This window comes from Ictalurus furcatus, chromosome 7, assembly GCF_023375685.1.
Source record: "Ictalurus furcatus strain D&B chromosome 7, Billie_1.0, whole genome shotgun sequence".
NCBI lineage: Eukaryota > Metazoa > Chordata > Actinopteri > Siluriformes > Ictaluridae > Ictalurus > Ictalurus furcatus.
The window spans coordinates 25384979-25409016 of NC_071261.1; the positions used below are offsets into that span (position 1 = coordinate 25384979).

At 37.2% G+C, this 24038-nt stretch overlaps 3 protein-coding genes across 6 annotated transcripts; 2 read left to right on the forward strand and 1 right to left on the reverse strand.

Moving 5' to 3' along the window:
• Nucleotides 1–1708: 1708 nt before the first annotated feature.
• LOC128610263 (E3 ubiquitin-protein ligase TRIM39-like) lies at nucleotides 1709–7452 on the forward strand. 3 transcript variants are annotated; one of them, XM_053629469.1, is made up of 7 exons: nucleotides 1709–1889; nucleotides 2435–2521; nucleotides 4851–5329; nucleotides 5630–5786; nucleotides 5888–5923; nucleotides 6118–6168; nucleotides 6722–7452. In XM_053629469.1, the coding sequence occupies exons 2-7, from the start codon at nucleotides 2458–2460 to the stop codon at nucleotides 7267–7269; spliced, it is 1335 nt and encodes a 444-aa protein (XP_053485444.1). In that variant the 5' UTR covers nucleotides 1709–1889; nucleotides 2435–2457; the 3' UTR covers nucleotides 7270–7452. The 3 variants fall into 3 exon arrangements, with proteins under 3 accessions (XP_053485444.1, XP_053485445.1, XP_053485446.1); XM_053629470.1 differs by lacking the exon at nucleotides 6118–6168; XM_053629471.1 differs by lacking the exons at nucleotides 1709–1889; nucleotides 2435–2521 and adding an exon at nucleotides 4195–4437.
• Nucleotides 7453–8773: 1321 nt separating this feature from the next.
• On the forward strand, nucleotides 8774–18023 carry tinf2 (TERF1 (TRF1)-interacting nuclear factor 2). Of its 2 annotated transcripts, none has more exons than XM_053629445.1 (11): nucleotides 8774–9056; nucleotides 9753–9955; nucleotides 11274–11372; nucleotides 11829–11930; nucleotides 12102–12212; nucleotides 14209–14332; nucleotides 14477–15338; nucleotides 15518–15576; nucleotides 17314–17396; nucleotides 17519–17639; nucleotides 17733–18023. In XM_053629445.1, the coding sequence occupies exons 1-10, from the start codon at nucleotides 9005–9007 to the stop codon at nucleotides 17636–17638; spliced, it is 1815 nt and encodes a 604-aa protein (XP_053485420.1). In that variant the 5' UTR covers nucleotides 8774–9004; the 3' UTR covers nucleotide 17639; nucleotides 17733–18023. The 2 variants fall into 2 exon arrangements, with proteins under 2 accessions (XP_053485420.1, XP_053485418.1); XM_053629443.1 differs by having other exon boundaries at nucleotides 17519–17628.
• Nucleotides 18024–18063: 40 nt separating this feature from the next.
• On the reverse strand, nucleotides 18064–22728 carry dhrs4 (dehydrogenase/reductase (SDR family) member 4). The gene is made up of 9 exons (XM_053629501.1): nucleotides 22600–22728; nucleotides 21104–21219; nucleotides 20732–20909; nucleotides 20542–20643; nucleotides 19252–19322; nucleotides 19091–19142; nucleotides 18811–18945; nucleotides 18604–18659; nucleotides 18064–18357 (listed from the first exon to the last, which is right to left on the reverse strand). Exons 2-9 carry the CDS (start codon nucleotides 21214–21216, stop codon nucleotides 18243–18245), a joined length of 822 nt encoding a protein of 273 aa, XP_053485476.1. The 5' UTR covers nucleotides 21217–21219; nucleotides 22600–22728; the 3' UTR covers nucleotides 18064–18242.
• Nucleotides 22729–24038: the final 1310 nt, after the last annotated feature.

The window sequence follows — 24038 nt, forward strand, 5'->3', positions numbered from 1 at the left end:
AACAATAACCTTTGTCAATACTCATATGATTTGACGTTCGTGTCATGGAAGTGTGTTTTGCTGGTGTGTAAGGAGTGTATTGAGTGTGTGTGTGTGTGTGTGTGTGTGTGTGTGTGTGTGTGTGTCTGTGTGTCTCCACCCTGATCAGGATAGAGCTTACTGAAGTTTGGCCGGTGAAACATTTCAGCTCTGATGTTTCATGTTGCTGTATGTGACTGTTTTATGACTGTTGTTAAAAGTCATCCTGAGGAGATTAAACTAGTTCTTCCAGAAAGACATGTAGTGTTAATACATTAACTTTTCTGATTTATTGAAGAAGGTGATAGGCTGCTCTTTTATTTTTATTTTTCTTATCAAACAAACATAAACACCACAGCAAAACCTCCCCCAGAATGTTTCTTGGACATTTTGACGAAGGACCTAGAACCTTTTCTTTTTTTGCACGTGTTTATATGGAACGATGTCTAGAAGAAAAGAACCATCTCTAAAAAGTAAATGTTGTTTACTTGTTTTTCAGCCACAGGACCTGGGAAACTTGCAGTCATTGAGACAACAGTGGACTCCACTTTACACCAGAATATTCATGAGACAGACATTTATTATCTTTTTTTATAAGCTCATGCTTTTGGTATTAATGTATAAATACTGATCATTTCACACGAAATGTAGATCACAATGAGTCAAAATACTTTTATTTAACTATTGTGTCTTCTAAAGCCTTAAAGTCATGTGACCCGGCTAAAATATGTGCTTCTTATAGACCCAAGGCATATAGCATATTAACATCTAGGCACAACATTGGAAGAGTTTAAAGCAATCCGGTGTTTTTTTAATCCAAAAATGAGTTTTCCATGGTGTCTACCAGCACATGAGCTATAATACTGACATTTCTACAGTCTGTTTTTTTAACATTGTGATTGTAGACCTTTGTCATTACAATTCAAATATTAACAAAAATCATCATTCAGTTCACAATGTTTTTTTAACTGCAGAATTTAATGTGATCAATAAAATGTATTAAAAGCATCTGCTGATCTGTGTGATACGACTGAACAAAAATGTGTTTCTCCTTAAAACAAAAATACTTATTTAGAATATTTATTTAGAAGTAAACATTACAAAAGCAACAACAACAATACAATACAAGATCACCAAATATTGTTAATCACTAATAAAATAATTCCAGCATGTGATCCATGTGATCATGAGTTAATAAATGAATGAATCCTCCATTTGCTTTAAATGCTGCCATCTTCTGGTACAGAGATGAAATGACGTAGCCCAGGAGAAAACGATCTTATCCGATAATTACAATAATCTTGTGATCATATGTGGAACTGCCCCTTCATCAACCACTACGAAGTGAACAAGGAAGTGACGTAAGTGACTGGCATAAAGTTGGTTTGACGGTGGACGTTCGATATTCGCGGATATACGGAAATTAAGGGACCGTCTCTAAAGTTACATACTACATTGTTAAACACGTTTCTAACTTCAATAGCATTTGAAGCGAATGACTTACAGTCATATAGCCAACTGTAAAGTGTTCATCTAGGTGTCAGGTATGACGCACATGATGAACACTTTACAGTTGGTTATATGACTGTAAGTCATTCCCTTCAAATGCTATTGAAGTTGAAACGTGTTTAACAATGTACTATGTAACTTTAGAGACGGTCCCTTAATTTCCGTATATCCGAATATCGAACGTCCAACGTCAAACCAACTTTATTCCAGTACTAAACGGAAAGTGTAAAGCAGTTAGCTCCCATCGAGAAGAAACCCTTATTTTCACATTAATTTCTGAAATTAACTGCAGGATATTCACTGACTCTGGAATATAAATACAGACAATTCTCAATCCCTGAAAAGTGGCAAGTAAAATAAAGGTATGTACTTCAGTGAATGTTTTATAGTTCACTGGTTTTGTCAGTGTGTGATTTATCAGGATAAACTGCATATGTTAACAATATCAGACACCAGAGACACAATTTTATTAACTGCTCAAAAGTGGAGTGTTGAACTGATTCCAGCATGAACACTTAAATACAAGTTAAAATACAATTTTACCTTTAACTGGATTAAAGGTGTAAATGTGTGTGTGTGTGTGTGTGTGTGTGTGTGTGTGTTAGAAGTACAGAGGTGAGCACTGGGTGAAACATAAACACTTCTACAAACATATCAGGAAGTGAGAAACTGAATGATACAGTTAGTGAGCTGAGAGCTGTGAGAATGATCAGTGAAATTCTGTGTTTATTACAATCTAATGAAGATGAAGAATGTTTACGTGTGTTTTATATCACAGTCTAAATGCTTCCAGTGTCACTGCTTATGTTTAACACTGCAGACAGGCATGCTGAGTCAAACAGACTAATCAGTATCACCTCATACTGTTACATGTGTGAACTGAATCATGTGATTTCTTACTGAAAAGATTCAAAACACAGGAGGAAGGAAATGGCTGAATCTTCATCACCAACAAAAGGCAGAAGAAAGAGGAGCATGGATAAGCTAGAATCATGTAAGTTATATAGCTTATATGTGATTTTAATTTCTATTTATTAAATAGTTACATAGTTGTAAGTTACTGTTTCTATAGTAACAATTCACAAGTGCTTGTGCTGCATGGTGGATGTTCTACATCATTTAATGAAGGACTGTCACTATTATAGAATTTGGGCTGAAATTATACAAATAATCTCAGTGAATGGTTTGTCTTTTCAGTTGACTTTATGCGTCTCTTTTCATATAAAAATAACTCTTGTGCACTAAAACACAAACATCTTATAAAGCAATCTATTGACACAGATCGTGTAACTATGGAGGAATATTTTAACTTTATTGTTTAAATATTTATTGATATAATTAAATAATTCAATAATTGGATATGTAGTTAAAAGTGACAATAAATTAATAATACTGAAATAAAATTGGGGCAAAATAGTTAAATGTGACTCAAAATGTTTTGTTTATTATTTAAATACTTAAATATTGATTCATTTCAGTGATGCTCTGCAGCCATACACAATGACATTAAATAAATCATAATAATGAGCACGATGAAATACTCGCTGAAATCTGTCACGTTCGTCCATAATTAATAAAGTCTGAAAAAACCCTCCATATGTAACTCAACTAAATTTCTTTACAAACTGAAAAGAAAAGATACAAATAATAACAATTATATATCGAACCTGTTAATGACATATACACAGAAGTTACCTAATAATATACACTATTCTTTAGCAAAATCTGTAATTGAATAATGTACTATGGCTAAGCTACAGCTCCACTAAATATTACTGTTTAATTCCACAAATCAAAGTTACAAATACTTTATTGATTCTTTTCACAAAAAATGTTTTGATTAAATCTTATGTTTGCCAGTAATTTATATATAACTGAATATATGTAGCTAAATTAAAACATATGATTATGAAATATAATTATTAATTGTGATCAGCTCAAATAATCATGCTGAAATTGTTGTAATTAGACTTTAATTTAATGATTGTTACATACTTTTAAAGATAAACATATATAATGTAATTTAAGGTGTGGGGTTTAGGTGATCGAGGGTTCAGGGGTTCTATTATAACTCTGCAATTTAAATAATGATGATGGACTTGAAATATCGAGTACATTGAACTTTTTTATTGTGAACAGAGTGAAAAACTAGGGAGAGGATCAACTCCACTCCGTCCCCACGCTCTTCTTCTCCACAATACAACTCTCCCCATATTATGTACTCAATATCCTGTCTATGAGGAGACAACACCAAAATAAAAGTCCATAATGAAATATGCAAAAATAAAATACAATGAATATAAAACAAAATCAGTTCCACAGTAACATAGAACCCTGTCTTATTTTTTAAATTAAATAAAAAAAGTAAATTATAAAGTAAGGTCAAAAAGTCTGAGAGCACATTAAAAATCTGGGAATCTGGAAATGAACATAAAGGTTTTGAATTTTTTTTTTTTTTTTGCATATGCTCCACGACATTTAAAATAACTACAGAAAAGAAGAATCAACATAAATGGTGCCGACTTCCTACTAACCACTCTTAACCATGCACTATTTACAAAGGTAACTATTAGTGTGTTAATTAACAATATATATATATATATATATATATATATATATATATATATATATATATATATACATAAGGGTATCACGTGAATCGTAATGGGGCAGAGCATAAACAAAGTCAAAACAGACATATGGTCACACACAAGCAAAATACTGATCCAGAGGCGAAAAGCACTTCTCTCTGTACACACAATGGCAATGATCTGCCCTGGGATGGAGACTGACGAGGCTTAAGTACACTTCCGGAAGCGTGCAGGCACCAATCCTGTCGCACAAGGCCGGAGCCGACGTGGACAAGACGTGATCTTCCAGTAGCAAGCCGGAACGTGATGCATGCAGTAGGTGGGGCCTAGAGAAAGGGGAGGAGACAAAAGAAAACCCAGCCCACCCCCGACATAGACACACAAAACAGACATAGAGCAAACAGAAATACATTGGATAACGTAACATATGTCTTATATAAGAGATACACTACACTTGTAAATACACTTGACTGTAAAATTCATAAAGATATTCTACAAAAATGTTTTAACACAAACATTAAATGAAACCCCAACAAGTGCCTTTAATCTTCAGTTTAAATTAAAAAGCCTTTTTTCATATCAGTACAGGAAAACGTGTAGAAATTCTGGTCTGTGATTTTCACACCTTCACTACAGATGCAGTTTACTGTATAGAGACAAGGTTGAAACTAATTACAGTATTTCTACACTATTTATAAACAATGTGTAACTTTTTTGTTCTATCAAACCTAGTTTCTTGTGACTCCAGCAGTCTCCTGTCTGAAGATCAGCTGCAGTGTTCGATATGTCTGGATGTGTTCACTGATCCAGTCACCACTCCATGTGGACACAACTTCTGCAAGAGCTGCCTTACACAGTGGTGGGAGAAGAGTCAACACTGTCACTGTCCATTATGTAAAGAGAAATTCACCAAGAGACCTGAACTGAAGATAAATACAACACTGAGAGAGATTGCAGATAACTTCAAGAAGAAAAGTGGTCCTGACAAACCTGAGGTTCTTTGTGATGTCTGCACTGGAGAGAAGCTGAAGGCCCTGAAATCCTGTCTGGATTGTGTTCTGAGTTTGTGTGAAACTCATCTAGAACCTCATAATCATGTTCCAAGACTTAAGAAACGCAAACTAATAAACCCTGTGGAGAACGTGGAGGACTACATATGCCAGAATGTTCCATATGTAGTTCCTATAGAGGAGGAGAGCAGAGAGAGGAAGGTGAGAAACAATGATTAACATCAGCTTTGTATATTCTTATAGATAAAGTGAACTAATTTATCCAGTAGTAGATCAGATTGGAAAGTTTTGAATTCAATTTCCGGGACTTTTTAACCTTCACTGTTCAGCTATATGATCTGATTCGGCTTCACTTCTAAAATGCAAAATTATTTACGTTAATAAATCATTATGAGGAAATTATTTACTATACTAAGACTTATATCTTACACCACATATGAGGAGAAATTAAGACAAATCACTTTTTTTAACAAAACTATTTGTCTTCTGCTCTGTCCTCAGACACAGCTGGAGAAAACACTCAGAGATGTGCAGCAGATGATTCAGGACCGACTGAAGAAGATCCAAGAGATGAAACACTCAGTACAGCTCAGCAAATTGTGTAGGATATATTTTGCAAAACTCCCTAAAACACTCAATGACAAGTTTAAGGAAACAGGTGAGAAACTTTCATATTTAACAATTTTTAGACATAAGTCTAAAACGTATTTCATTAAAATGATCTTAAATCTAATGAAAGTGATGTTTTGTTGTGATTAGTTTCCACAGAACTGAAGAGGATTCAGCAGTATGCAGGTACAGTGAGGTTTCTGATTTCCTCTCATATTAAAATGTACATATCAGCATTACACCACTGCATCATCAGACTTATTTTCATCTGTAGATCTCTCCAGCTAAAAGGAAGTCTTAAAGTGTCTCTCATTATCCTCCTCACTATAGCTCCCTATTACTGCCATGCACTAAAGCCCTTAAACCCTTTTCTACTTTAGAAAGACTGATCTTCTTCTTACATTTCACTAAGAAAGTCATGCAGGAAACATGTATGTTTGGATAGAGATTAACTTTATTGTTTTGTTTTTTTAACTGCTTGATAAAACTTTAAGTTCTTAGACTATCAAAGGTAAATGTTTTCGTGCAAGGCAAACAAAAGAGTTTTATTCTCATGCAATTAGAAATATATTTTTTAAATTTCAGTGTCTCAATCATTGACTTCACGTGTTTGCTTATGTGTGTGTGCATGTGTGTGTGCGTGTGTGTGTGTGTGTGTGTGTGCGTGCGTGTGCGTGTGTGTGTGTGTGTGTGTTTCTGTCATGTTCTGTGACTCTATGTTTTTCCTGAAGAACAAAACTTACAAATACAAATAAATGACTAAAGTAAAGTTTCAGAAGGAAAACATTTTATATTTCTCATCTTTGACAGGCTCCTACCATCAACTGTACAAGTTTTTTCCTTTTTACAAGGGATAATTTAAAAACATTTAATTATTTAATCTTCTACAAATCCTCTTATAAATCCTAATGAATCTGATCCACTGATGATGATTTAATATTTTTTATCTGCAAACTCACATCTCACTCTGTGTGTTTCTCTCAGTGGATGTGACTCTGGATCCTGATACAGCTCATCCATATCTCATCCTGTCTGCTGATGGAAAACAAGTAACACTTGGAGACACAGAACAGGATCTCCCTGATACACCACAGAGGTTCGATGAATGTGTCTGTGTTCTGGGAAAGCAGAGTTTCTCCTCAGGGAGATTGTATTATGAGGTGCAGGTCAGAGGGAAAACTGACTGGACATTAGGAGTCGCGAGAGAGAACATTAACAGGAAGGGGAAGATTACACTGAGACCTCAGAATGGATTCTGGACTGTGATACTGAGGAATGAGAATCGGTATACAGCTTGTGCTGGTCCCCCTGTCCCCCTCACACTGAGAGAGAAGGTGGAGACAGTGGGAGTGTTTGTGGATTATGAGGAGGGTCTGGTCTCCTTTTATGATGTGAAGTCCAGCTCTCATATCTACTCTTTCACTGCTCAGTCTTTCACTGAGAAACTCTATCCTTACTTCAGTCCTTGTTTAAATGAAGGGGGTAAAAATTCAGCACCACTGATCATCTCTCCTGTATTTAACACTGAATGAATTTTCACCTCACAGATTTAATCATTTATTAAATGGTGAGAATAAAAATAAATATTTGACTTTTTCTGGCAAATTTCAGAAATACATGTTCCCTTTCGCAGTTTTGTTTTTTACACATTATGATTGTGGAACTTTGTCATTACAAATCAAATATGAATAAAGATCATTTACAGTGCGAAATCATGATGTTTTCAGCAAGTTTCATTCGTACTTCATTCTTTCACACTAGACCACAGAGAGAACTGGGTTACCTGGTGCTTGTAGAAAGGAAGTTTTCCTCTATATATTACAGTATATTACAGCTGAAATTGCTTTGAACTTCAACAGTGATGATGGTAATCTGTCTCTCTTTCTCCTCTGAACTCTGCAAGTTTCGGCTTTACTGCATGCTTTCACAATGAGAGCACATGGGGAAGTGATTTATCAGCGCTCCTATCAACCTTAGTGGTTAGCACGTTCGCCTCACACCTCTAGGGTCGGGGGTTCGATTCCCACCGTGGCCCTGTGTGTGTGGAGTTTGCATGTTCTCCCCGTGTTGCGGGGGTTACTGCTGGGTACTCTGGTTTCCTCCCCAGTCCAAAGACATGCATGGTAGGTTGATTGGCATGTCCAAAGTGTCCATAGTGTATGAATAGGTGTGTGAATGTGTGTATGATTGTGCCCTGCGATGGATTAGCACCCTGTCCACGTGCCCGATTCTCCCTGGGGTAGGCTCCAGGTTTCCCCGTGACCCTGAAAAGGATAAAGTGGTATAGAAGATGGATGGATGGACTACTGTGATCTCAACATGTCTCAGTTTTATGAGTTCTCCCAGTAACTGTGACTCATAGTGCATGTTGTCCCAGGGAGAATGCAACAGGGGAACAGATTTAACTGGCCTCTCTTTGATTTAAAATTTTAGTTAAAAAATTGTGATAAAAGTCTTATGCTTGTGCAGAATATCTGTTTTACTATTTCACTGGTAAATTTAGTGAATTTGAATTCTTATTTCATGCTTTTATACTACAGTACTGTTTCGCTTGATCACTTCATGTGTGGAAATGCATTTACTCAGCACTCTTGTAAAATAATTTCTTTTCACTATACTAAAAGGTTGGCACATTTGCCTCGTACTGCCAGGATTGGGGGTTGAATTCAGTACTGAATATACCAAAGCATGTCTTATTTCCTACCTAAAGCTTTCTGGTCTCAGTTTTCTGTTTGTTGCTTTGTTTGATTTTCTGTTTGATTTTCACAGACCAGTAAATAAATGCTTCTAAGTTTAACTGGGCCAGTTTACTGGAATTCTTCCTGTATATTTGCCAACTGCAAGATATTTGTGCATCTCGTTTTATTTATTTGTGGATCTCACTGTATATTTGTGAATCACAAATATAAAACAGAGACCGGAAATGTAGTCAATCAGCTGAATTCCAAAAATAATAGAGGACTACAGTATTGAACACGCTACTTGAAACGCGACCGGACGCGTGACCTTTTAACCGGAAACAGTTGCCTCGGCAATTTGGCGTGGCGCGGCGCGAAAAATAGGAGCCAAAAACCTGTAGAGGATTCCTGTTGTTTACATTTGTCTTGTTATGCTTTAAATGAATACATTGTAATTGAATAGTTGTTTGTGATCGGTTGTCATTCGAGTTGGATATGATAATTTGACTTTAGGAAAACTAAAACGTTAGATTTTATTTTAATACATCAGTAAATATTTGGAAAGCGTTAGATATTTGACAGCCGCGAAATGAGGTCAGGAACAACACGCAGTAAAAACAACAACAACAACAACAACAAAGGTATGTGGTCTTGTAAATGGGCTGGAATAGACGAAGAATATAACCGCTTATTACTATTCAATTCAATTTTATTATATTTTATTTGTATAGCGCTTTTTACAGTGGACATTGTCTCAAAGCAGCTTTACAGAAACAAACACAGGAACCTTTGTTAATAATGAAATTTCTATATCTCATGAGATAAGGTTATGTCAGTTAAGAACAGATAAATATCACATTAGGTATGCAAGCTTTAGTAAGCGCTCAAATTTAAAAAGAATCAAATAAAAATAAATGTTATAATAAGTGTATTTTTGATAGAAGTCATTTAAGATTGTTTACACTGCCCTTTAACAGATTCTTCTAGGTTAATGTTTAATACCGGTTTGCTCGTCTTTATTATCTTGGGTGTAGTTGAAATCAGATGGTTTGTGTAACAGTCATGTTAATGTGTGTATTAGGACTAGTTGGTGATCTCACCTTAGATCATTAACACCAGAAGTCAAAATTCTAGTCCACTTCCTGACCGAATTACCAAAGCCAAAATGACGTAATTAGTCTAGACATTTTCCCGTCTTGTCCATTGATCTATTTATATAACCTTATGTTTCAAATAAATTAAAAGGAGCAGAAGTTTATGGAGACCTGGCTCATGAGGGTAACATCATCAGATCAGAGTTCTCATATCAGTTCTCTGTAATTTCCTCTTCCGAATAGACGAAGCTTTACCTATCGATTCCCTTCGGCTTTTGGCTCCTCCTCTGAGATTGGTCTCGGCGGCCATGTGGAAAGTGATGCAGCAGAGGGACGTGATGCACTACGGAAAGCTGGAAGAGTTTGTGACATCTGTCTCAGAGACTGTACCTGGGTTGCTGAGTTATAGACACCAGGCCAAGCTGAGCGTGGGTCTGCGGGCACGGGTGAGATTTAAGATGAGTCATGGAGTTGGATCGCATGTAAGGAATATAACAGCTCAGCGTGCTGAGACACCAAACTACACTTGTGTCTGTTAGTCACGTCAGTGTATTTCTGTTAGACATTGGGTGTTTTTCCTAGTCATGCTTGGTTCAGCTCCATAATTCAGACCTGTATTGTAAGTGATAAGAGGTCGTATTTGTTTTGTAGGTGTTCCACAACATTAACTGTAACTATAAACAAATAAATATACAACTTGTCAAGTAATTGTTGGCAAATTCCTTTAGATTAAGAGGAATATTGTCTTATATCACCACACACTGTTGTGTTTTATTCCTCAGTTATGAGTTAGCAGTCACAGCACAACATGATAAGAATGTTGATGTAATGTATGCTCTATTCATTACATAAACATTCTTATTAGTTCATATAAGCTACATTTGTGTTGTTTTTAACCATCAGTTAACTGTGTGAGGGAAGCAACTTTCAAAACATATATTAACTCAACAGCTGTCATTTTTAATGCAATATAACCATGACATGTTTGCAAAAGCTGTGCATACATGCTACATTAAAAATCTGCCTAAATAATTTAAATGAATAAATAATGACTAAACAATGAACACAAACCACTCTATTGTACTATTCACAACTTGGTTCACATTTAATTCAGTCGAGAATGGTGAAAAAAGAGCAAATAATTCAGGCCCATAATCACAGTATCCATTAATCAGTGATATTTAATGCTGTTGTGGAAATTATTTATTTTTGAACAGTATCTAGAAATTGCTTGAGAATCAGCTGATATCACTACCTATTCAATAATGTTTTACTAATATTTAAAACAAAACAAAACATTTAATATGTATATAAATAAAAAGTCCATCCATCCATCATCTATACCGCTTATCCTTTTCAGGATCGCGGTGGAACCTGGAGCCTATCCCAGGGAGCATGGGGCACAAGGCGGGGTACACCCTGGACAGGGTTAAATAAAAAGTACAGGAACAAAATACATAACTAAAACATGACCTGGACAAAACTGCAGATTTCACACAAAAAATCATTTACTCTGCAAATATAGTAAAGTATGACTAAAATAAAAGTCAGTCCTAACAAAAACAATTCTGAATCCAATTCCATTTATGAGCCATCTTTTTCTTTTTGTTGTGGTTCTCAGCCTGATACTGTCGGATCGGTTCGATTTCTAATATTTACAGGGATCGAAGTAGCGGGTCTAATCTTAGGGATTACTTCTCTAGTTGAGCTTTTGTATTTAATAGGGTTGCATTAGTAAGTTTGTTGTTTGTGTTCTTTGTGTAGCTGATCCTGGAGCAGTTCCGTGTGGCCCAGTCTCCTGACCCTGAGCTCATTCTTTCCCAGCTAGACAGACTGCGTGCTCCCGCCCTGCCTAGCAGTACAGTGAGTGGCCATTAACCCCTCTCGTGCTCTCTCTCTCTCTCGTGCGTGCTCTCTGTGTGTGTGTCTCTCTCTCTGGCTTCTTGCTTATTTTTTATTTTTTTTTACACTCACTCCATTACACCACGGTTCTCAAATATTTTGCAGCCAGAAACTGTTTAAATTAAAATTCCAGCACCCCACCCCCATTTTCATTTCAAAGATTAGGCTCATTATTTTGAGAACCACTGTATTCCACAACAATGCCACTTTATAATAACACCATGATGCTACTAAGAAGGTGGTCATGACCATGTGAGCAAGGTTGTTTTCCTTTTTTTAAATTACTTGTATAAAAAGCTTCTGCATGATTTGAAAGATTTTGAAAAGATTTTCAAAGAAGAAACCAGTGCAGCTCGAATGAATTGATGATGCAAATGCATTGATGATGACTCTCCCTTCTGTATCTGCCATTTGTAGAGAACGAGACTTGATCAGAAAGTGGAGATGGCTGTGAAGAACTTCCACACACATGTGCAGACTCTGCTGGAGAACCCAGCAGAGAGAGAGCAGTTCTTCAAGGTGAGACTCTGGATAAAAGGTTGAATATTGATGGAGTCAAATCAGCATTTACTGATTTACTCTCTCTTGTCATTCTTGTCTTTCTTTGTAGCATTTTTTCTCTCTCTCATACAAGCATGTACTTACACAGGTCTGACTTAATTTATTTTTTTAAACACATTGGTACCTCAGAAAGAGTTTGACTCTCAGTATGGGCCTCAGTATGACTTGGCTCTGGAGAAGCTGCTGTGGGAGTTTCTGACCCGACTGGACCAGCTGCTTCCAGTCCCAGATCTGGCTCAGGTTAGTCTTTGTGCAACAAATCGGATGTCGCATATTGAAATATGAACTATTTTATTGTTCCTGAAAATCATTGTTCCAGTTACATTGCCCTCCAAAACTATTGGAATGGCATGGCTGCTGTAGACATTTGGGTTTGAAATCAAAAGATGAAGATGAGAAGACAGTTTAGAATTTTAGCTTTTATCTCCTGGTATTTATCTCCCTTTGTTACCCAGGTGTGACCTGTTAGATTGTTTAAACAATAAATAGCTCTGAATATCTACTCTTGGTTTTAGCCTTCAGTTTCACCTGAAAGACTGCATTTGTTGTTAAAAATGATAAGCCAACATGAAAATTAGAGAGTTGTCTATGGGAGAAAAGCAAGCCATTTTGAAACTGAGAAAAGGGGGAAAATCAATCCGAGGCAATGCACAAACATTGGGTATGGTCAGTACAGCAATTTGCAATGTCCTGAAAAAGAAAGAAACCATTGCTGTACTGAGCAACAGACACCGGATGGGTCGGCCAAGGAAAATAACAACAGCTGATGGCAGAAGCATTGTGAGAGTTATGAAGAAAAACTCAAAAACAACAGTCGGTGACATCACCAAGAACCTCCACAGTGCATGGGTGAAGGTATCACAATCCACCATTTGAAGAAGACTTTGAGAGCAGAAATATAGAGGACATACCACAAGATGCAAACCACTCATCAGCAGTAATAATTGAAAAGTCAGATTGGAATTCTGAGATGAGCCACAAAAGTTCTGGAAACAAGATTAACCTCTACCAAAGTGATGGAAAGGCCAAATTGTGGAGAAAGAAAGGGCGGCTGTGGCTCAGTTGGTAAAGCAGGTTGTCCACTAATCGTAGGGTTGGTGGTTCGATTCCCGGCCTGCATGACTCCACAAGCCGAAGTGTCCTTGAGCAAGACACTGAACCCCAAGTTGCTCCCGATGGCAAGTTCGCGCCTTGCATGGCAGCTCTGCTACCATTGGTGTGGGAGTGTGTGTGAATGGGTGAATATGAGACAGTGTAAAGCGCTTTGGATAAAAGCGCTATATAAGTGCACCATTTACCATCTCATGATACAAGCTCATCTGTGAAACATGGTGGAGGTAGTGTCATAGCTTGGGTTTGCATGGCTGCTTCTGGAACAGGCTCACTAATTGTTATTGATGATGTAACTCAGCAGCAGAATGAATTCAGAAGTGTACAGAAACAATTGTAAGACAGATTTACAGAGAAATGTATCAAAAATCGTGAGGAACTTCATCATGCAAAAAGACAATGATCCAAAACACACTGCCAACTCAACAAAGGACTTCACCAGTGAATCACCAGACCTTAACCCAAATGAGCAGCTTTTCACCTCCTGAAGAGGAGCTTGAAGGGAGAAACCCCTCAAAACAAATAACAACTGAAAGAGGCTGCGGTAAAAGTCTGGAAAAGCTGCACAAAACAAGAAGCCAATTTTGGGATGTCAATGGGTTGCTAGCTTGATGCAGTTATTACAAGCAAGGGATATGCAACCAAATATTAAGCGTTATTTAATTTAATTTACTTCAAGACTGATCTATTCCTATACTTTTGCTCACCTAAAAATTAGGTGGTCTGATACAAAAGGTTCTATGTTTTATGTTGTCTAACACATCTCAATGTAAATGAACTGAAATCCTGAATTTTCATCTTGTGTCCATCTTTTTGATCTCAAACCCAAATGTCTTTGGTGTATAGCACAAACAAATGAATTGGCCTCGGTTCCAATAGATTTGGAGGGGGCTGTATCTGCCATTGTGAAGAAAGACATTGAATTAGATTAAATAAGTTGTAAATATAAATAAGTATATATAAAGTATATAGTTTTATGTATTTATAGTAGTGATTTGATCCCTCAGGCCTTCGCTGTAACAAAAAGTTAAGCTGATATGGTATTTGATCAGCACTTGGTATTACCTAGTATCACAGCTTGAGTATCCTACAATTAAACCTACTGTTGACCTCTTGCATGTTTCAGACTGTCTCATGGCTCACTGCAGCTCCGACTGTTCTGGAGGAGTGTGCACGCTCTGCGTCACAACCACAACTCCTCAGGACTCTACTCCAGCACGAGAAATGCCTTGGACATCTGGGCTCTGCAGGTAAGAATGGTGACAACATATCAAATAGTCATGACAGTATCTAAAAGTTTGATTAATATTTGTAACCTTGATGTTTCGCACTTCCACCTTCTTTTTTTTCTCTCATACTATCTCTCCTCTATCTTTCTCTTTTTCTCTTTCCAGCATCTGTTCCGTCCTCCATTGGGGACTCCGTCCTCTCTTCACTTTCCCTCCCTCTCTCAGGCAAAGTGCGAGACAGCAACCAATCAGGATCTACTCCCTCACTGAACATGATCCAAAGTCCCACCTCGTCGACACAAAAATCCAATAAGAGGCAAACGAGAAGAACCGCGTCACCCATCAAACCGGTTATTGGCTCAATATCAACGGCAGACATCCCATGTGAAGCTTCAACCGATCCGAATGTAGAATCCATTTCAGAAAAGGACAGCGAAGAAGTAGTTACAAAGGTTCCTAATTACACGAGGTTCAAAACAAGGTCTTGTCAGAAGAGTGAGATTTTAGAGAAAGTTCCAAACCAGGAACACTGTGTAGGGAAAGTGCTGATTACAGTGATCAATCAAACACCTACACCTACGAGCAGTGAAGTCGATGAAGAGGATGAATCTCAAATCAGACCAGTGACAAGAAGTAACGGGAAGAGTGGTGTAAATGATAAACGAAGATTGAGAAGCGGTGACAAAACGCTGGATTTGGGAAGGAAGAGGAAAAGAGAAGGTAGCAGCAAGACATCTCAGAGAAATTCCCAGGACACAAAGCCACAGGAAGAGCAGGGCCTGCGTGCTGACCTTGCTTCCTGTATGAAACCGCTTAGAGTCATCATCCCAAGACTGGAAATGAAAGATTCGTCTCAAACAGTGTTGCTGAAGTCCACGACCAATGAGGAGCATACTACAGTGTCTCCAAGACGACCTGCCATCGAGGGCGTGTCTGCTGGAAGAAATGTCGATGCCATGAACCGAAAGAGGAAACTCTGTGTCTTCGCAACCCCTGAGAAGAACCTGACCGGCAGTATTGATAAGCAGTGAGGGAGGCTCCTTAAATATTAATGCAATGAAATAGATGTCGAATATTCTCTAAAGTCAGAGATGAAGAGAAATAGAGGACTCATGTCTAATACAAGTGTAGTAATGTTTCTATAGTGGTATTAAATAAACATTGTCTGGTATATTTCAATAATATTTGGGTTTTCTTTTCATGTAGAGTATATGCTGGCTCTCCCTGCATCCCTACACTCATGCCTTTAAGGACGGAAAGTTCAGGTAATGTAAATGTGTAGTTATGAGTTAAACATCATTTAGAATCCACAGTTTTGGAAATGAATCTTTAAGAACTCATTTGTAAGTCGCTTTGAATAAAAGCGTCTGCTAAATGAGTAAATGTAAGAACTACTGAAATGGTACAGAAAGTAATTCGAACGTACTCGTATGGGAAAAGTCCTGAAACACCACAATTTATATTGAAATATTTGAGATGTGTTTAGTGATTCTGGTGCCAGTTTGTTGGTGATGGCTAACAGATAACGGGCAGATTTCGCCGTTAGCTCCTACAAACAAAAGCGCAACAGCTTCTTTTCTTACTTGCCGTTTTCCAGCTACATTCAGTGTCATTAATGAGAAATCCAGAGTGTAAATATTAGAGACAGCAAACATTGGACTCAAAGTTACATAACGCAATCAGCTGCGTGATGTTACAGCAGAGACTCGGCTCGGCTAGTCTACAATGACGAGCACAATGGTCGGTGCTGACAGTGATATTAGCATGACAGTTGAAGCTTGTAGAAGCTGATCTGTTTGAGCAGAGTGTACAGATGAGGAGGTGAGCGATCAGGAATATGGGAACACTTAACTCCACTTACTAATTGGTAAGATCCGGAAGTTTCTAGATCACCACCTAATTATAGTGTCCCTGAATGGTAAAATCTCTTCAGCACAGTCTAAAGACTAAAGCTCTGCCGCACCGCTCTCTTTAGGTAGAGATGAATTCCCACTGGCGCCACTATCAGCGTACAGTCAGTGGCATTGTGGGTAATCCAGGAAACCCAAAATGACAATAGAACAACTCAAACTGAATCATAAAATTAATATTTTGCATAGTTGAAGAGATCATCTTAATTATACATTTTGATATGCAAGTCATTCAAAGTGGATTTTTATTTTGTCTACTATTTTCTTGAACGTTATTGTTAGGTTGCATCGTCCTCTCTGAAAGTCTTTCACCTCCCAGTGTTTTTCTCTGTTGCAGTATTGAATACCTCACAATCAACTTGCATGTCTTTTCCCTGTAATTATAATTAACGATAGCTTTGTCGGCACAAATTATCAGTTGTGCAGAAGTCTGTGAATATCTGTCAACTCGCATATCTGCTCACTCCGGTTATGCTTGGGTTGACCAGTGATATTTTGACCAACTTCTCCGTTCATGTTGTTTGTGTGGCGAATTGTAAGAGAAAAACTTGGACCAGTCTTCCTTTTCCCTTCCACTGACCCCACTGCCTGGAACTATGAATCAACTATAAAACTACTTATAAGATGCAAGTTTGAGGAAAAAAAGGGGCAGGGCTGAGCACATCTGGGGGTGGAGCTAATTTAAAGGCCAGAGACTCAAACAACCTGAAACAAAGAAAGGTCCATTGCAAGGCAATACTCCATAAACAGTTTCTATTAAGATAACTTCAAGCTAACCGTAAAGTATATTATTATAGTTTAGTAAATACTTGAAAACATTACAAAATATATATATGTATGTGTGTGTGTTTTATTTATATATATATATATATATATATATATACACACAATATATAATAAAAATTATTATATATAAATACATTAGATATATGTGTATATAAAATTTATTTATATATCATTTTTATTATATATTGTGTGTGTATATGTATGTATATTATATATTAAAAATATTGTTTTTTATATATATAAATTTTAATGCAGGTTCATGGTACTGTATCTCCACTGTTTAATAAACCTTTCTGTTTCTTTCAGACACGGCCTCTCCTGTAACTAAATCCACAGATGACATTGTTGTAGATTCGGAAGATGAAGCCACTGAGAAAGTTAAAGGAAGGGTTGGTACATTTGCTGTATAAACTTATACTAAATGTGTGATAAAACTTTGGTATAAAAAAAAATCTCTAAGAGACCTACTAATATTAGATTAATACGAGCGATAACATTTGCTTTTTTGCAGCTGTTTACACAGCGATATTGCAAGACAAAGAGTGACACGTATATTCCCACTTTACACGAGTTCTGGACTCCTGCCTTCTTCCGCCGTGACCACCTCTCTCCAGGAAACGGGTATAGATGAGGTTCGGTTTAACGACCATTTGGCTGGATTATAAACGGCTGTTTACTACCCTAATGTAGCTTTCTATTTTCTTTTTTTTTGTCCATACATGTAGGCATTCCCAAGGTCAACTTTTCTGAGGTTTTTTAATTTGTACAGTAGGTACATTAATAATTTTGCTTCGTATTACTAAATAAATGCCGAATCCTTTGTGAGACTAGCTATAATTATGCATGATTTAGTATAGTTTTTATATATATTTTTTGTATAATCATGTTGAATACTACCTATGTAAAAATTGTATTATTATTAATTAATAAATATACTTTTATAAAGTAAAACCAGAAAGTGTTTTTATGGTGTGTTTTATAGCTGAAAATAAAATTTGTTAATTTTCACATTTAAAAACTCACTCTTTAAAAACAAAATCAGAAGCTCAAGGGGGAAATGGTTAATTTTTTTTTATTATTATTAAAAGGTGCACAATTTCATATGCCCCTAATAATACTAAATTATACATTTGAATATCTGTAGAACAATTTTATACAAAAATGTGTGATTATTTTCTAATTGCTTATCAAGTCATTTTTCTATGTCCTGCGCCTGTCCTGACACATCGTCCCCTTTATAGTCTGCAGTTGATGCCACCTGTGACAGTAATAGTCTCTCCGGTGATGTATGAGGCCTCGTCTGAACACAAGAAAGCAATCACTCCTCCGATGTCCTCTGGTTTCCCCAACCTAAGAGCAAATCATTCACATCATTTTTATATACAATATTACATCCGTTTAAAATTTTCAATTATATTTACAGCTATGCCACTAAACTTCACACTTTGTTTTAGTGTTTGATCAGATGATTATGGCAGAATGAAGCAACAATGCAGTGTTTTTTTTTTTTTTTTTTTTTTTTTGCCACATGCTTTACAACTTCAGTATAAAGGGTGATGTCACTAGTTTTTTGCTCTTCCAGCAAAGTTCAGATACCTTTTAATGCATAGCATCTTCAGAAACTCTGAGGTGATTTCTTCACTCTGCCAAATCTGCAACAACATAGCGGGTTTAAAACAAATACATGCTTTCTAATGTTCGAGATGAGACAGAAATAACTACTACTCAATTTGTTGTTTTAAAAAAATAATAAAAGTATTCAAGATCTAGAAAGTAATTCATAAAGAGTGTATAAATTCTCACAGCAGAACTGAAGCGTGTCTTGATGATTCCTGGAGCCACACAGTTGACCCTGATGTTACTGTGAGCGAGTTCAGGAGCGAGAGCTCGAGTTAGACCCAACAGTGCTGTCTTACTCACACAGTACGGACCCAGACCCTAATACACACGCCACAAAGTTGTCCCAAAAAACAAACATGATTCGTGCAAGACGTACGTGATGGATACATGACTCATTCAGTGAAGTGAGTCATTTATCTTAATATTATTTCTTGTATCACTTTACAGTACATATAGCTCTCACCGCCATTGGCTGGTAGCCTCCTATTGAAGATACAAACACCACTGAGCCTCCTCTGAAAAGGAGAACACTAGTCAATATCACAATCAGAGGAACGACTGCTGAAACAACTGTTTAGTCCTCAAGGGATTCTTTATTCCTTTAAAAAAAAAAAATTCTCTCACCCTCTTTTCTGCATGTGAGGCACGACAAGTTTGGTCAGAAGGAAAGAACTCTTCACATTCACATCTAATATCTGAAAAACAAGACCACAAGAATGCAAACAGGTGACACATGAAGGTTTAAGAAACAGGTTAAATAACAGTGAAGCAGCAGGTGAGATAGTATGAATAAAATCCTGCTATGTGATATTGCCTCATATCATTTCCCTATTTCCAGTTAAACTACTAGGCATAATTAACATGCTCCTTTTAAAAAAACAATGCTATTGTTAAAAGCACCTTGTTCTTTAATAGGAACACCTGCAACTATGGGCATTTACACAGTTAATCAATCAGCCAAACGTGTCGGCATTGCAGTGCATAAAACCGTGCATACACAGGTCAAGAGCTTCGGTTAATGTTCACATCAAACATCAGAATGAGGAAATAATATGACCTTAATGTCTTTGGCCATGGCATGGTTGTTGGTGCTGATTTGGGATTTTCACACACAACAGACTCTCGAGTTTACACAGAATGGTGCAAAAAAAAAATTCCAGTGAGAGGCAGATCTGTAGGTCGAACCGCCTTGTTGATGACTGGTTCAAGCTGGCAGGAAAGGCTACAGTAACGCTAATAACCACCATGTTTAACTTTATATACTCCCAAGCGTCATTTACGCTCCTCTCAAGCTGGTTTACTGGCTGTCCCACAGACACGGTTGCGATCTGTAGGGGAAAGGGCTTTCTCGTCCTATGGTCCTAGACTCTGGAATGTGCTCCTTGCTCATATTAGAGATGGACAGAATTTGAGCATTTTTAAATCTAACCTAAAAACAATTTTTTTTAGGTTAGCTTTTTCTTAATGGTTTTAACCATTTTGTATTCAAGTTTGTTTTTTGTTTTTGTATGCTTTGTGTTATCTGTGTTTTTTCTTGATATTTTCTTATTATGTAAAGTGCCTTGAGAAGCTGCTTTAAAGGCGTTATATAAAAATAAAGTTTATTATTTATTATTATACTATTTCCATGTGGTGAGCAGAAAAGCATCTCAGAATGCACACCTTGAAGCGGATTGAGCAGTTTCTGAAATTCTCAAACCACGCCATGACCAAAGTCACAGAGATCATACTTTCCTCCCATTCTGATGTCTGATTATGATGTGAACCTGTTTCTGCCTTATTGTATAAACTGCACTGCTGAAACATGACTGGCTGACTGGATAATTGCATGAATAAACAGGGGTCAAGATGTTCCTATTAAAGAGGCTGGTGAGTGTATATGTATAGAAAATCTACAAGAACTCCGAGCCTCACCTTAGTCCAGACCTCGTCTGTGGATTCTAAGATGTTTCCAAAGAACGGGTTCACAGCTGCGTTAGAGACCAGTATGTCAATACCACCACACTGCTCCACAGTCTGCGAGGAAAAAAAAACAAGCGGTACATATCTTCTCTAAAAATATGAAGGGTTGTATTGTTTCGTGAGAAACACGCAGAGCGCTCACCATGTCGATCAGTTTTTCTCTTTCCTCTTTGTTTCCCACGTTACAAGTAGTGCCGGTAACTTGGATGTTTTCGCTGCGTAACAGCGACACAGCCTTGTCCACGTTGGCCTGTCGACGGCTGCTCACGACAACGTGAGCCCCGCTTCTCCCCAGCGCCTGTGCAGCTGCCAAGCCAATCCTGAAAACACAGACAGTGCATGGTTATTAACAACTGTGGATTAATACTTTGTCTGTAGCTTGTCTAGCCATGACCACCACTTATGTTGCTGAATCTAAAATTAAGATCCGTGACTGGAGAAAATTACAGTGAGTGCTGCACCAACGTGACATTATCTGTGGGTGCTGTAACTATGGCAACTATAGTACGTATACCCATCAGTGGACGCAGTAACTATGGCAACTTTTCCAGCGAAACTGCCGTGTGACATCATTCTTCCACCAGCAACAGGGTTGGTCAGAAGGCACTTGGTCACAGCCCTTAACATTACCTATGAATAATGACAAGAGTGTTAGTGGAGTGTCCTATTACAATAATACTCAATGTCACATTATTTCTTTTGTTAAAATATATATATATATATATATATATATATATATATATATATATATATATATATATATATATATGATAAACAAATTCACCAACATTGCTGCTTGGATCAAATGTCCAAACATCACGTTAGACATGTTGAGTCAATACAAAATGTTTTATGACCTTTCCAAACATGTCAATACTCATATGATTTGACGTTCGTGTCACGGAAGTGTGTTGTACTGGTGTGTAAGGAGTGTATCATGACAGCCGCGGCATTGGGGTTTAAACATGGATTTGCGCCTTAATTTATTACACATGCCCGAGTTACAGACTACAGCTCACTTTACTTTTTTTCCACACTATCCGTTGTTACCCAGATGAAGATGGGTTCCCTTCTGAGTCTGGTTCCTCTGAAGGTTTCTTCCTCTTAATCTCTTAGGGAGTTTTTCCTCACCACCGTTGCCAACAGCTTGCTCAATTGGTATTAATCCACACACTTAAAATCTGTATCCTGTGTTTATATATTTCTGTAAAGCTGCTTTGAGACAATGACCGTTGTAAAAAGCGCTATACAAATAACATTGAATTGAATTTTAGTGTGTTAATCAAACTCTGGCCTTGGGCGCTTTTGGATGATGGACTGTTTCTCAGCCCAGAAGTGATACAGAAGTGTTTAAAAAATCTCAGCAACACAGCTGCACCTAGATACACTCATTACACACACACACACACTACTGTGTCAGTGTCACTGCTAAGGATGATCCCTTTCCCAAATAATAGCAGTGGTGGTCCCTTTCAAACTGATAGCTAGAGTAGTGGGGCTGGGAAATTGTTGAACAAAAGATGGGCTACAGTTAGTAATTGTATACCTACAACACTACAATTACATGACTGATGAACCTCATAATGACCAAAGAGTGCAGTTCTTAATAAAGCATTTGCTGTGTGCAAAGTTTCCTGGATTGGTATTTGAGGCTGATTATTATCTTTATGCAGTGGACAGTAGAGGAAACACTGCTTACTGGGTGAGAGTTCATCTGGGTTAAAGGCTACAACGTTTAGTCATTACTGTAGGACTGCTAACACACGTTAAATAAATTACACAACACACTGTATTACATTACTGTATTATATTACAATGCATTATTGCACTCCAGTTGGAGGTTTTTATTCCCCCCATTTATGCACTACCTCAACTGATTACTTGAACATTAAACGCCTTGTCGTTCACTTAGCATTGAAACATAAACATATCACTAGTGAACGAATGATACAATATTTTTCCGCTTGTTGTTAGAGAGAAAAACATAAGCGCTATCGCTGTTAGATTTACCTCTGTGGCAGGGTCAAAGTTTTCTCAACAGTATTTGTTTTGAGCTGGTTGTTTTATTTATCAACATGGCTGAATTCTAAATAGCGGTGTGTTAGAAATTTAGTGCACTACATAGTGCATAGAAGCCGTTATTCTCTATCGTACATAGTGCACTTGCAAAGGGAGTAGGGAGGTATTTAGTATTCATCCTTGTGCCTTTTCTTGGGCGGCCATGTTTGCGGAAGTTATTCGGATTATAACTGTACCTGATTGGCTGCACCTCAATTTGGCTTTTTTTTAATTATTATTATTGGTTAAAATAACAACCAATTTTAGAGTTTTATGTTAGAGATTTACCTGGCGAAATGAAAACTATTTTAAAAAGTAAATCACACAAAATCTTTTAAGCTGTGAAAATATTTATTTTCAATATTATGTTTTTGTTTTAAAATTATACGAATGGGTTTATATTATTCACAGTGCATTTTACTGGTCAACGTAACAACCAGTACACTTATATTTATTTGGTAGAATAAAAACGTTTTTCCATCCATCCACTATACCGCTTTAGCTACAGAGGGTTGTGGGGAGCGTGGAGCCTGTCCCAGGGGACTCAGGGCACGAGGCAGGGGACATCCTGGACAGGGTGCCAACTCACTGCAGGGTACAATCACATACATTCACACACTATGGACAATTTGTAAATGCCAATCAGCCTACAACGCATGTCTTTGGACTGGGGGAGGAAACCAGAGCACCCGGAGGAAACCGGGGAGAACATGCAAACTCTGCACACACAGAGCGGAGCCGGGAATCAAACCCCCAATCCTAGAGGTGTGAAACAAACGTGCTAACCAATTAGCCACTGTACAAACGAGATAATAAACAAATAAAAAGACTAGCCCAAAATCTACACAACATGACTTTTTTTCATATGAAATATTTAGATATGACATCTAAGTCCCTACATTAATCATTTATACGTATTATTCCCAAAGTATAAATGGATTGTGCGTTTTATATTATATTGGCGCAGAAAGTCTACAAAGAATACTAAGGTGTGTGCTTCATGTTTATTTATATATTTCACTCACTTATCATATATAATGACAGCAATAATGATAAAAAATATTCCTAACTGTTTATTTAAAGATATCTGATATTCTTTTCTGGATTGTGTAAACTGTGTACCTCCTTTACAATTGACCTGATGCTACTTAAACTTTGGTGGTTGTTGTTGTTCTTGTTGTTTTTAACCAATTACATAGACCCATTTTTGGTTATCTGCCACCAGTAAGTCATCCGACTTCAGCTAAATTAATTCGAAAATTTATCACAGAATATTTATTTTACCAGTTTAGAAAAAATCAGGAGAATGTAATTTCTCCTCTCGTCCACTAGAAGGAGCTGCTGCAAACAGACAGCAGAGCAAAGTTCACCAAAAACATTATAATCACAAA

Excerpts from the sequence above, each read along its gene's own strand:
- tinf2 (XM_053629443.1), top strand. The coding sequence starts at position 9,005 with ATGAGGTCAGGAACAACACGCAGTAAAAACAACAACAACAACAACAAC. Across the intron at positions 9,057-9,752 it reads CAACAACAACAACAACAAAG|ACGAAGCTTTACCTATCGAT; the intron begins GTATGTGGTCTT and ends TCTTCCGAATAG. Across the intron at positions 9,956-11,273 it reads GCGTGGGTCTGCGGGCACGG|CTGATCCTGGAGCAGTTCCG; the intron begins GTGAGATTTAAG and ends TTCTTTGTGTAG.
- dhrs4 (XM_053629501.1), bottom strand. The coding sequence starts at position 21,216 with ATGTTAAGGGCTGTGACCAAGTGCCTTCTGACCAACCCTGTTGCTGGT. Across the intron at positions 18,660-18,810 it reads AGACACGCTTCAGTTCTGCT|ATTTGGCAGAGTGAAGAAAT; the intron begins GTGAGAATTTAT and ends ATGTTGTTGCAG. Across the intron at positions 18,358-18,603 it reads AAGATGCTATGCATTAAAAG|GTTGGGGAAACCAGAGGACA; the intron begins GTATCTGAACTT and ends ATTTGCTCTTAG.
- LOC128610263 (XM_053629469.1), top strand. The coding sequence starts at position 2,458 with ATGGCTGAATCTTCATCACCAACAAAAGGCAGAAGAAAGAGGAGCATG. Across the intron at positions 5,787-5,887 it reads TGACAAGTTTAAGGAAACAG|TTTCCACAGAACTGAAGAGG; the intron begins GTGAGAAACTTT and ends TGTTGTGATTAG. Across the intron at positions 6,169-6,721 it reads GAAAGTCATGCAGGAAACAT|TGGATGTGACTCTGGATCCT; the intron begins GTATGTTTGGAT and ends TGTTTCTCTCAG.